General features: G+C 29.4%; 1 protein-coding gene across 1 annotated transcript; it reads left to right on the top strand.

Annotated features, from left to right (window-relative positions):
* Nucleotides 1-2,274: 2,274 nt before the first annotated feature.
* LOC130669628 (uncharacterized) lies at nucleotides 2,275-7,094 on the top strand. The gene is made up of 3 exons (XM_057472620.1): nucleotides 2,275-2,460; nucleotides 3,205-3,694; nucleotides 3,755-7,094. Exons 1-3 carry the CDS (start codon nucleotides 2,344-2,346, stop codon nucleotides 5,227-5,229), a joined length of 2,082 nt encoding a protein of 693 aa, XP_057328603.1. The 5' UTR covers nucleotides 2,275-2,343; the 3' UTR covers nucleotides 5,230-7,094.
* The last annotated feature ends 7,303 nt before the right edge of the window (nucleotides 7,095-14,397 follow it).

The following is a 14,397-nucleotide window of genomic DNA, read 5'->3' as shown; positions in this document are numbered from 1 at the left end:
CCGTGTCCACGTGATGAACTGATAAATAATAACGCTCAGAATATTATTGGTTCGTTTTAGCGTTTCACACATCTGTACAATAATTATTTTAATTATATATATACACACACACACACAATTTTAAGGGCATTCTCAGTCAGTGCCCCCCACTTTTAAAAAATATGCAATGACTTTCAACTGTCATAACCGTATTAAAATTTTATTAATATTAAGGTAGTCCGCATTGCACTTTTTGATTTTCCATAAGAATAACACAGGAAAAAAAATTTTTTTTTCTTCTGATTTTTGAAACTAATGAACCGTAAATTACATTGTAATGTCCATCACATATTTTTGTAGAAAATTGAACGCTCTACAAAAAAAGTCTCTTATCATTTTTTGATAAATTCGTCTGCACGAAAGTTATTGGAGCTGGAAATCAAATCTACAGAAAATTTCGAGATCTTTTTACTTTTCCAGCAAAACTATTAGACTTATCAAAAAATGTCATAGGACTTTTTTTGTAGACAACTTTATTCCCTACAAATTATTTTCAATAAGGTTCATTCAAATTCCGCATTGTTTTCTAATTATTTTCATTTTAACGTTAAATTCTCAAAATCGATTAGAAAACTATTATTTTTATGAGCTTGGCATTAAAATGAAAATAATTAGAAAACAATGCGGAATTTGAATGAACTTTATTGAAAATAATTTGTAGGGAATAAAGTTGTCTACAAAAAAAGTTCTATGACATTTTTTGATAAGTCTAATAGTTTTGCTGGAAAAGTAAAAAGATCTCGAAATTTTCTGTAGATTTGACTTCCAGCTCCAATAACTTTCGTGCAGACGAATTTATCAAAAAATTATAAGAGACTTTTTTTGTAGAGCGTTCAATTCTCTACAAAAATATGTGATGGACATTACAATGTAATTTACGGTTCATTAGTTTCAAAAATCAGAAGAAAAAAAAATTTTTTTTCCTGTGTTATTCTTATGGAAAATCAAAAAGTGCAATGCGGACTACCTTAATATTAATATTAAGGGCTCATATTTTCAGAGGCCTATTTTGGCATCTAAACGAAACTTTTGAGCCTGGTTCCGAGAAAAAAAAAAAATTCTTGTTTTTTTTGAAACGCCCTAATATATATATATATATATATGAATTTTTTGAATAAATATATCTATCCACTAGTGATGAGCACATTGTATAATTTATTAAAAAATGACATTTCTATTGTTGAATTATGAAAATGTATCAAATTTAATACTTGTTACCTAATAAATAAAAAAAAAAAAAATAAACCAAAATTTTTATCAATATTGTGGTCAATAATTTCTTTAAATTAAGTCAAGTGAAATATTTTTTGTCGAATTAGTATTTCAGAATCCTCGGGGACCTGTTGAAATTTATGGTAATTACTATTTTTTGCATATGGCATATGTAATGTTGCGCACACATATTTATTATTTACCTGATCGATATGTATACGGGGTAAAAATTTCCAGAATCAATGCCGAGCATATTATTGTTTGCTTGATCTCTTTGGACTAAAATTGACTCCGTCGTTGATGAACAGGGCGGAAATATTGATATTACTTTTGAAAAAATTCCGCGGAGTGGAATAAAAAGCGTAAAATTTGCGAATGGAATGACTGGATATCGTGTAACATATTAAAAATTAGGAAAAAAAAATTTTTTTAATGATGTTGAAGATATAAAAACATGTTTTTATTAAATATAAATCTATTTCAAAATTAAAATTATGGATCGAAGCGGATGCGATTCAACATCAAATCTACACTGACATTAAAAAATTAAAGCAAAAAAAAATTTTCAAATGTAATTTTTTTGGATAGATTTTATTTGAAGAGAAAAAAAAATTTGATAACTTTCTCTAAATATAAATATGTCATATAAATATTCCAAGATCTATTTGTTCAATTCTAATTAATGGAATACTTAAATTTTCCGAGTTGAAATAAAAATAACGAAAAGTTTTAATATTTATTTCATGCATAAGTTAAAGTGGACAATATGTAGGCAAATATATAATTTTTTTTCTGAAAATCAATTGGCTCTAATAGCAACATAATGCGCAGTTTTTAGAAAGAGTGAGACTATGACCGCGAAATGGCATAAATATTTTGAAATAAAAGCTAAAACATGTAACGCATCGATTGTCCAAAGGACACGTATCCTTTCCCATTCCCACTATATTTCAATATTTAATATATTTTCATTTGTTTATTTATGCATTCTGTCGTTAGTTACAGCTAAGAATTCAAAGAGAATAGACGCACGTATTCCGCAGATTATTTCGCGATTAAATATTTAACTTTATTATAAAAAATATTTTAATAATGATGATGTTCTTAAAGTTTATTTTTTTATGTTTACTGTTTGTGAATTTCGTCAACTGCGATGACAGCGAGGAGTCTCCAAAATCAACGGGTTTATCAGTTTTTCACAATGATACGGTAATTAATCTATTGTTACTTATAATTTAATTTTAATTATAATTAAGAAGAAGGTTGGGCTGAGTGAAACATCATTTTCATAAAGAAAAGAAATTTTTTCATTTTTTATATTGTTAGTTACAGGTGGTAGAAAGGGGGGGAGTCGATTAATTCGATCGATGCTGGAAATTTAAAATTATCATTAACGAAAAAAAAATTTTTTTTCAACTGTTTGTTTCACTAGAGAATTTGAAAAATTTGAAATTGAATGTAATCACTGATTATAAGAAATAAAATTGCTTACGCGAAAAAAAAAGTAACTCACTTAAATTAAAATCTAAATAAAATTATAAGAATATTTGATCGCTCACTACTATTTTAATTATGGACATTAATTGTTTACTATTGTGGATAATAAATTGTTTATAGGTTTTTAGTAAATTACTCATGATTTTAATTGGCAACAATAATAATTGAGATTTCGATCGTCAATTATAAAAGCAAATATTATATATAGATATAATTAGAATAACATATTTGAATATTTAAAAAATTTTTAAAAGCAAAAAAAAATTTCGTGTAAGTCGCTCGAGGCTCGTTTGTACCTATACTATAAATACTGAGAGCGTTCCCTTCAGTCCACGTACAATTTCGACACCCCACCGTTAAATAAAGAACAAGCTCTCAGCCGTCTGACTATAAATTTTCTAGTTAAGTAATTGATACCGATAATGTTGCATAATTGGTTATAACATTTTTAAACAGAAACAACTACTTGAGCTGTGCTTTCCTGATAAATTGAACCCTGTGGTTATAACTGTTGACTTGATTGACATCATGTTCGAAATTTCAATGAACGAAAAGGTCAACGCGTCGATTGTAACAATCGATTATGATTTCAAGTCAACTGCGATGAAATGGTTCTATCCAAATCATCCTTCGTACATTCTATCAGCAGAGTCTGATAGAAAACTAAAAGCTCTTCTTCACGAAATAAAATCGTCGATTATTTGGAACGTCGAGTCATTGGTTTTCGTTGTTGATGAAAATTGTGGAAAGGCAATGAAAGTACTGAGGATGGTGTGGGACAATGAAGCCCTTGGATCATTTTACGTTTGTCGAGATCAAGTCAACAAAAATACGATGGTGTATACATTTAACCCCTACACTGATAGAGCACCGAAACCCTGGAAAAGAGTTAAGAAGAAAACGAGTGATAATCGATGGACATTGTATAGGCAGACATTTAAAAACGGTAGGGTACTGCATTTAATTTGTGATTATATTTTTCATAAATGTTTAATTTTTGTTACAGATTCAGAATCGTGTCAAAGTTATCATTTTGACAAAACCAGAATTCTGGACGGTTTTCCAGTAAAAGGTTATGCACCTTATTCACTCCGTGATATTTCATCAAATGAACTCGATTTTACCGGAAAGCCACGATTCGTTTTTGAAAAGATATTTTCAATGTTGAATGTCACACCGGTGATGCACTACCATTGGCCTCATGAAGTTTTACACTCTAACGGAACTAAAAAATTATTTAATAATAATATTTACGATGTATGGTTCGATTTAAAACCACTCGATATACTTTATTACGAATATCTCGATGTTATTCCTCTATACTCGGAAGACGGCTTCACGATAGTAACAAACTCACGTTCTACTCCAATCCTTGAAGAAATTGTCGACAGTATGTTCAGTTATCAAAGTATGACACTCTCGATTATTATTCTAACTAGCATTTATGTACTTATCTTAGTCAATAATAAGTTCAATTTTGTTGAAACTTTTTTCGATATCGTTTTGTTGGTATTGAATATGGGGATGACGACACGCATAGAGCGTTTATTTATGCGTATTACTTTTTTATCTGCATCTTTATTTATATTGATGTTCAATCCAGCATTAGAGGGTCAACTCATGGCGTTGCTTGCAAAACCGAGTTACCGTAGGGTTGAAAATTTGAATGATTTACATTCACATAAGTATAAAATATTTTTCGACGATAGTATCCGTGATTATATATTCGACACAGAAATATGGTCGAGTGATTCTGATAAAGAATACTTGTATGAATCATATATAAATGGTTATCAACAATGCTACCATTACATTATGAGAGATTATGCATCAGGTTCGGTAGAAATCGGAATGTCAGAGTCGATTAAGGTAATAGATTCCGTTCCGATAAATTATTCACTTCCAGTAAATTTTTCTCATCTGATTAATGATTCGCGCCCGATTAATATGTCAAGTCCGTTAAAGTCTCTATATTTGGAATATGAATCAATCACAAAAGATTCTTTCGCAGCTTGTATATTTGCTTATAAGTTTCGTAATTGGGCATATAACAAGGATCTATACATTTCGAAAGACATATTATTCAAATCGTACAATGTGTTTATGAGTCGTAAACGTTGGAGTTTGAAAAATAAAATCGATAAAGCAGCAATGAATATTTTTGAAACCGGTCACATTCATTACGCCGAACGCTTTGAACTGTATAAAGAATCAAAAAGAAAAACGAAATTAGCTGCTAGAATTGAATCATATAAAAGTGGATTCGATCAATTAGAGTTTGAAGATTTTCGAATAGTTTATCTTTTCGGTACGTTGAGCTTAATGTGGACGTTCACTGTTTTTATTTTTGAAATAATGTTCAAAAAATTAACAGATCTATCTGAAAAACGTTCGCAAAAATTAGAAATGAAACGAACTAAACTACGGCGAAAATTAGCATTGATCAATAAACAAACTTCCGTTGCTGAAACACGGGTTTAATTATTCGTATTGCTGTAATATTGCGTGTCTTTTATGACTAAATTTATTAATAAGGCGGGTATAAAGCACGAAGTTCCTTGGATAAATCGTCAATGTTTTTCTTGTCAATGAAGTATTGCGTTAATAAGATAATTAAACATTTGTCTAACAATTTTTTAAGTCTTTGATTTTGACAACATCTCGTATTACCAAAGTTCAAACCGTAAAAATTTTGCGTTAACATAACATCATTTTGTTTTTGATAATGAAACTAAATAACGGACAGTATTTGTTCTTTACATTGTAAAAAGTTCGGAGTGAATCCGGAGTGAATTTGGATTGAAATTAAATCCGAATTCACTCCGCATTCACTCCGCCACTCGGAGTTCCAGAGTTTTCAAAAAAATCACTCCGCATGCAGAGTGAATTGGGAGTTTTTTTTTAGCGGAGTGATCTCGGAGTGACGGGGATTTTATTTCACTCCCAATTCACTCCGGTCCGGAGTTTTAATACTTAAATAAATTTATATTAAACTGCTAAACAATGTGTGTGTGTGCGAGTGTGTGTTTGCGTGCATTTGGGTGTTTGGGTGTGGGTAGGTGTTTGTGTGCGTGTGTGCAAATGTATGCGTGTGTGCAAATTTGTGCGTGTGTGCGAATGTGTGCGTGTGTGCAAATGTGTGCGTGTGTGCGAATGTGTGCGTGTGTGCAAATTTGTGCGTGTGTGTGTTCGAATGTGTGCTTGTGTGCAAATGTGTGCGTGCGTGTGTGTGCGAGTGCGCGTGTGTGCCTAAATATGTATGTGTGTGCATATCAGCTGATCAATAATGTAATACCTGAATTTTTACTTCGATTTTATTGAGTGGAGTTATATTTTATTAATAATATTTTCAAAACTCTACTCCGGAGTGAATTTCACTCCGAGGGGAGTGAATAATTAAAAATTCATTTACTCCGCATTCACTCCGGATTGAATCCGCATTCACTCCGCGAATTTTTTACAGTGTATTTGATGAATTTATGAAGAAATATATTCTATTTTCTGTCCTTGCTGTTCTTGAACTAAGTAATTAAATATTGCGTGTCGTGTTGTTTGACTCATATATTCATTGATTGATATTGTGTGTTGTTATAATGATCGACTTTTTAATAAAGTATATAAATTCGAAAATATTAATCGCTTGTTGGCACCAAATTAAAAAATTTTCATGTTCTGTATGAAATAAATTGGATATAATTTTCATTAATTCTGTTTATTCTCATGTGACTTATATGGCCGCCATATACTTAGATATGTAATGTTCAGTAGGATGACCCAAGGAAACCAACAATTTTGTCTGTTTAACATATTTAAAGAGCCCTCTTCAAAAATCAGCTCCATAAAAAATTTTCAAAGGGTAACTTAAGAATTTTGAAAATTCAAAAAATGACAGAAATTCGGATTTTTGTTTTGTTAATGTTTTCTTTCTCGTAACAGCAATAGTTTATATTTGTAAAACCCTGATTAAAAACTCCGATTGAAACCGCTGAATTCCGATTGAATCCGATTGGTTCCGATTAAAATCCGATAGACTTTCAATCGAAATTCATTGGTTTCAATCAGAGTTTTTAATCAAGGAAATCATTAATACTTTAAAATTTTCAGCCCGAAATTTAAATATTTAAACGTCGCTTAAGAATTTCAAATGTTTCCGAGTACTTTTGGACGTTTTCGAGCGACGCTTGAATATTAATATTAAGGCATCTCGATTTTTCACCGTCAATTTATATCACAATGAAAACAAATAGAACCTCAGAAGTTGAACAAATAAGTTACTTACATACTTCATCTTTTTTAATCCAATTTTTAGATGTTTTTGGTCATTCGGATCTTACTTAATTTGATAATTTATGACTATCCAGTATATTTTTAGTTATACAAAAGTTATATTTTAGTGGAATGATAATAGAGTTAGATAAAAGTAAAAAAATGAATTTAAAGTATTAGTTCCTCATCATTAGTTGATAGTCAAAATTTTTGAGCGGCTTAAAAATCTATACTTTGATCTAAAATTTTCATCATGATATCGATACAGATAGAAAATATTTCTGTCACAAAAAAGAAAAAAATTCAGAAAACAAAAATCCCAATTTTGATCATTATTGGAAAATTCTTAAGAAATTTTGAACCAACAAATTTCCATATCAGACTCGAAAAAAAGTAGTCGGTTTTCTTGGACCACCCGGAAGATCATTAAAAAAAATTAATGAAATTGTTAACTTATTAATGAAATAAATATTATTCAAGTCTATATGTGTTATTTTTCATCATTTATAAAAGTGTTACCTTTTGTTTCTGAGCTCCTTATTACACAAGTTTATGATAAATTTATCCTATAATAAAATTTAGATGAAATATAAGTGAAGCCGAACTATTCGTAACGTGATTGGTCGAAAGCAAAGAAATATATACAAACGACATGAAAATATACATTAAAATAAATATATGAAAAAATTTTTAACTTCCCGCTAAGAAAATTGAAAGTTTTCAAAAATTCGGGAAGTTATTGGTTTCGGTCCGATTTTCGAAAATCGAATTTCTATCAAATCTTGACGTTTTGAGGTTCTAGGAAACTATTCTGACTAATTTCACGATCATGTCCGAGTGTATGTGTGCACGTACTCTCTTAAAATGAACCAGTGAAATTCCACTGATTCAAACAGTGAAGTTCACTGGTTTAACCAGTGACTAAAAGTTCACTGGTTGAACCAGTGAATTTCACTGGTTGAATCAGTGAACGTCGCGCTCACTGGTTTCAACCAGTGAACTAAAAATATGTAAGCGCGCGGGTACAGCAGCATTCTGTACATGAGTATATTTAAGTGTTTTATTATGTCAATAAATAAGTAATATTTATTGATTATCTTCATGTTATATTTTAACTAACTTTTATATAACAATAATAATTATATGACACAATTTTTACATAGTTTAAAAATAAATAACTTTGGAGTAATTTCAATAGCTTGGAGCTAACCTCAAAAATGAATGACATAATTTTAAAATTAAACAATATAAAAAGCTCATTGAAAATAGTATTGCTCAGTGAAAATATTATGTATTTTACTACTAAATAATTTTTAATTAAATATAATTGTTATTAAGACTCTTTTTGATTGACTTCACTTTGTTTATAAATAAACGTTTATAATAAAATAAAATTAATCTAACCTATTGTGTTTATATTTATGTAGTACACCGGCGTATCACTGATTTAACCAGTGAAATTCACTGGTTCAACCAGTGAGCCAAGCGATCATCTTATTCCACTGGTTGAATCAGTGAATTTCACTGGTTAAACCAGTGAACGCTCGGTTCACTGGAGAATCAGTGGATTTCACTGGAAAATCAGTGAAATTTCACTGGTTCATTTTAAGAGAGTATACGTACATATGTAAATACCTGTATCTTTTGAACGGATGAACCGATTTTGATCGTTAAGGTGTCATTCTACGCGGCTTGTTAATATCTATAAGCTGTAAGAAAATGAACTTGATCAGTAGCGCTCGTTCAGAGATATTCCAAAAATAAAATTTTTTTAAAAATGTTTTTTTTTTGACAATTTTTAATGTGCTCGGTGAATTGATTTCAAAATCTAATCAGCTCTAAAACTTTATAAGCCGCGTCGAATGCCACCTCAACATTCTCAATCGGTCAATTCGTTTGAGAGATATCGTTTAAGAAAAAATGGTAAAAACGTTTTTTTTTCGAATAGAACGGCATACAAAAGTATTTTCGTGCTCGAAAATATATTCACAACATTGTTTTCGAGCTCAAGGAGCTCCTTGAGCTCGAAAACAGCGGAAACTTTTGGGGCTGACCGGTAGGGTCAACCGATAGACCGATTTTTTTTTTTCGACATCATAATTTTCTTAACGTGACAAAAATAATAATCTACAGTCATTAACACTTAACACTATATTTATAGACTAAAACTAAATATAAATTACAATAACGTTTTGATAATATATATCATTATAAATGGTAATTAAAAATCATTCACAGTAGCCTTGAAAACGAGTACTACATAATTACACTAAAAAAAGATAAGTTCAGATATACCTACAAAATCATATCATCGAACCCAATATAGATTCTCACATGGATTCCTATGGGCCCCCTGATTAGAAAATACGATATCTGAAGATTACAAATTTAATCGTCTTTAATAGTCATAATCGTCATGGTTGGTCTCAATTAGTCGTCCCTAATCGTCAAAAGACGATTTATTATTTTACGATTAAAAACGATCAAAATTTCAAAGCGTCATAAAGCGTTTTTAATCTTTATGTCTGACCGGAAATTGCAATATTATTTTACAATTAAAGACGATTCATGACAATTAATAATTTCTAATCGTCATGAATCGTTTCTAATCCTCATGCAGGAACAAAAATTGCAACATTATTTTACCGTTACAGGCGATTCATTAAAAATTTAATCGACTTTAATCCTCTTTAATCGTCATTTGACGATTTTTGACGATATAAAACGATTAAAACAGCTTTACTTGTCATTAATCGTATTTACTAATCAGGAGGAATTCACAGCATAAAATATCCGTATGGGAATCTAGTATCGATTCTCATGTAGATTTTTATCTCGATTTTTTTTTTTTTCAATTTTTTTTGATAATCGATCTTTTTGATCAAAGAAATGAAGATTATTGGTTAAAAAAAAAACATTTTCGAAATCGAAAAAATGAACAAAAACCGAGAAACTACCAATTATGGTGATTTTTGACAAAATCGATAAATTCAAAGCTTCGGGGCACTAAGAAAGAAAAATCGCAGCGATTTAAAATTTTCAGGGTTTTTTCAAGACACTTTGAGGTTTAAAAAAAGACGAAGATATCCTTTGTTCATCGGTTATATCCAAAGTTATAGCAAGATTTCCGAATATCCTTAAATTCGTGAATTTTGACCTGTTTTTTACTAATCAATATCGCTTTAAAAAAAATTTTCTATCAAGTGCTACTAATTTTGCCTTATAGAGAAAGTTTTCCAGTTTTCAAAACCCTGCTTCCATTCTCTGTACGACCAATACATCCAGAGTTATTGATTATCAAAGCCAAAATGGACTTTTTTGCTTTGATCAATGATAACTCGGCGCCAAATCGTCGTAGAGACTTTTTCAGGCCACCAAATTGAAGGGCATAAAATTTCCTAGAAAAGTCATACGGTCGGATTATTCAAAAAAATTTATTGACGCCCATAGAGTTATTGAAAGACCAGCAATAATTAAAAAAATTTTTTTTTTGTCGGTTTTCTTATGATTACTCCGGAACTGTGCATGATTAAAAATTTGAGGTCCAGATCTGAAAATTATAAACTTGAGGCTACAATTTGCATTTTTTAATTTTCTTATACGACCATTTTTCACCGAGTTACAGCATGTTGAAAATCACCTAAAAATTTCCGATTTTTTTCTATCCCTTAATTTTTGTGACCAGTGTACCCTGATAAAAAAAGTGAATTGAAAAGTATTGAAAAAGATGAGAAATGAATCCTTTCGAATACTTTCTATACCCCAAGGTATTCATTTTGACATAAAATGAATACTTTTCAATCCCAAAATAATAAAAGAATTTCTGAACTTCCGAGGAATTGAAAAAGATTCAAATGAATTGATATTTTTAATCTTTCTGAATCCTTCTCAATATCTAAATAATCCGACATTTCGGATCAAGTGTGGGATTGAAAAAGATTGAAATGAATTGAAATTTTTGAATCTTTCTGATTCCTTCTCAATACCTAAATAATTTCACATTTCGGGTCATGAGTGGGATTGAAAAAGATTGAAATGAATTGAAATTTTTGAATCTTTCCGAATCCTTCTCAATACCTAAATTGAAATGATGAAAGATTGAATTCTTTTCAATACTTTCGAATTCCACTTTGGAATTGGAAAGTATTCAAACGATCGAAATTTCAATTCCATTCAATACTTTCCAAAACCGCCGAGGGATTGAAAAGAATTGAGATAATTTTCAATACTTTTCAATTCACTTTTTTAATCAGGGTAGTATTAAACAACTTGTTTTCTTCTTTGTATTTCCAAAGTTCAAAAGTCGTCCAAAAAAAGTTCTTCAAGCCACGTCTTGAAGTTTAAAATTCTAATTATAATAGTCAATGCTTTTTTAGCGACTTTTTTTACGCAAATTCCTATATAATTTGACGTCATACTAATGATCTAAGAGTAATATTTTTTTTTAGTAAATATTTTTTTTTTTATAAAAGAAGTTATAAATATAAATAATTATAAATTAGGGGAAGGTGGCCTAAAGCGGGTATGTTAACGTTAAGAGCCGAGAAAATCTAGTATTTGTATGATAACAATAATGATTTATTTTTTTTTTTGATAGAGGACTTATCGAACTTTAAAATCTATAAGCAATATTGTATAAATTTGTATTAATTTATGATTTATTATTAAAATTAAAAAACACTCCCAAAAACCGCTTTGCCCTAGAGGTGGGCCTAAAGCGGGTAATCCGTTCGGGCAAAGCGGGTTGGCACTACAATTAAGGAAAGTATGCTTATTTTAGATATTTAAATAATAATTTTAGTTTCAATTAATCAGTCTTTAACAACTTAAACGACTAACTTATTAAATATAGCAATACTTCAATATAAATGACTATTTAATCGGTAACTTGTAATTAAATTTTTTTTTTAAGTATATAAATAATAATATTCGACTAATTATTCAGTCTTTTGCAGATTTTGGTGTATTACTGTACAGTACGCACCATGTATCGGTAAAAAATAATTTTAGACTATTTTAATTAGTCTTTAGCAGTTTTTGCCCTACCCGTTTTGCTCTACCCGCTTTGCCCGAGAACACCTTTTTTATCCAAGTGATGCTAAACTCAAATAATTCAAAACAAAACGCTAATATTTTTCCCTCAATTTTAACTTAAATAGGCTCAAAATAATAGAAAATTATCAACGATATAATAAGTGTATTCGTTTTTGAATAATCAGAAAATATATACCTTTAATTTTTTTAAGAAATGATTAATTTTTTTTTAATTGCGTGTAATTAACCCATACCGCTTCATTAATGCTCGTTTGGGACTGAGCGAAACTCGGCAGTACTCGGGTAACCTCGAAATATGCATACCTTGTCCCTTGCGTTTCATGCGTAGGCGTACAAGCGCCTACCCGCTTTGGGCCACCTTCCCCTACCCATGAAAAAAATAGAATCATTAAATCTCTATAAAATAACAAAACCAAAATATTAAAAAAATTGACGTAGATAAACATAGGGTACAAGTAAGAACTAATAGTAAACAAAATTGTTTTTAGACTAAAAATTGATGACATGTCATTTTACTTGTTGGCTGTTGATAACGTCCACGTTTTATCTTCTTGCCTACGGGTATTACTATTTAACTTTACGGAAATCCTCCGCTCTCATTTGTAGATCATTGCTAATAGCTTCGATAAAAATTTTATATTTTTATGTTTTTTCAGCTCATTATAAATTTTTGTGCGTCAAGACAATATTGTGATGACGTCAATTAGGAACAAAGTAAAAAAAAAAATAGTATTTAACGGTAAGTTAAATTAAATTCAAATCATAACTCCAAACTCTGTCTTAAAGTTTGATACAACTAAAAAAACCAAAAACTTCGAAAATTGCCACATAATTTTTTTCTCGATTCATTTCAATACATATTTTATAAAAAATACTAAAAGTGAGTATGTATTTTATTCACATAAATAATTATTTTAATAAAAAAAAAATAATTAATTTCAATTTTGATAATAATAATTTATATTGTTATTCCAGTTATAAGATTTGAAAAATTTCATTTAAAAAATATGGATATGATATTAATGATTCTATGTTCGACATTGATATTTTGTATTAGTTTTATTATCTTGTTTCGAAATTCATATGTGTCTAAAAAAAATACTGATAATGAATCGAAGAAAAGTGAATTAAATGAATTTCTTGATGAATCAAAAGCTAAAGAAAACGATTGCTGTAAACAAAAAGATTGTGCACCGATGTCCGTCGGCTATATTGATGATATTCCTGACCCTAAAGATAATACATGTGGACCAGGTGAAGAAGTTCTGCCCGATGGGTCATGCACTCCTCCTATGAGATAATAAGTTTAATAATAAAAAAAAAGTATTGCTGGTATATGGGGCATTCCATGCCAACTTGTCATACCAATAGATTTTGCATCTCTTATTTCGCTCACATTGCGACACTTTTTTGTACCCCTAGAAGAAGGTTTTTATCAATTTTTTCAAATTTTTTTATTCAGCTAATCGGGAGATATGAATTTTTTAAGATTTTTTTTTCTAAATGGCCATAACTTAGTGGAAAATTGTCTGATTTGGGTCCTTTTTTTTTAATTCGTGTTTTTTGATGAATTTTCTAAAAAATTTATTCATTATGAATTTGTTTTTTTTTTTTTTATTTTAAACTTAAAATAGCGATTTTGAGATTGTTCGTATCCTTCAATTTTTTATATCCTTCAGAACACGAATTTTGAGCCTAGTCTCGTACTGGGATAGTGATGGGTTATAATTTTTTTTTTTAATTTAAAATTAATTATATTTTTTTAATGTTTTTTTTTTACTATTTATGTATTATTGGCGATTTCCTACCGAAATTTTGATATATATATATATATATATATATATATATATATATATATATATATATATTTATTCTGTAATTGATTTATTTATTTGTGAATAAACTTCATAAAAAAGTAATGAAATAAGAACTACTTATTTTTTTTTTAACACGAACATTATTTTCGTATGTAGTTTAAATTATTGCATGCCAATATACTTTGTTCATTTTTTTACTTGATCATCACCAAAATTTTAGTTATAAATAATCATCTAATATTTAGTATTAACTAATTATCCCTCGCGGTTTTGGAAATACCGAAATAATACCGGAATTATACGGTATAAATACTGCATAAATATGGTATTACTCAAGTTATTTTGGCCAGTTTTTTTGCCGCATTACTACCAAAAATTTACGAAAAAAATTCAGAATATTTACGGTAATAAAACAGAAAAAATACGGTATTTTAACAGCATTAAAACCGTAATTATACAGCATATTTTCAGCATTTTTGCAGCATTAAACCGTTCTACCCGGAACAAAAAT

This window comes from Microplitis mediator, chromosome 6, assembly GCF_029852145.1.
Source record: "Microplitis mediator isolate UGA2020A chromosome 6, iyMicMedi2.1, whole genome shotgun sequence".
In the NCBI taxonomy this organism is placed as follows: domain Eukaryota; kingdom Metazoa; phylum Arthropoda; class Insecta; order Hymenoptera; family Braconidae; genus Microplitis; species Microplitis mediator.
Note: the sequence above shows the minus strand (reverse complement) of the source record. Positions and strands in the feature narration are given on the sequence as shown.

What these genes read in the sequence shown, in the direction of transcription:
- LOC130669628 (XM_057472620.1), top strand. Translation starts at nt 2,344, where the DNA reads ATGATGATGTTCTTAAAGTTTATTTTTTTATGTTTACTGTTTGTGAAT. An exon ending in CAGTTTTTCACAATGATACG is followed by an intron (nt 2,461 to 3,204) that starts GTAATTAATCTA and finishes ATTTTTAAACAG; the next exon opens with AAACAACTACTTGAGCTGTG. An exon ending in TAGGCAGACATTTAAAAACG is followed by an intron (nt 3,695 to 3,754) that starts GTAGGGTACTGC and finishes TTTTTGTTACAG; the next exon opens with ATTCAGAATCGTGTCAAAGT.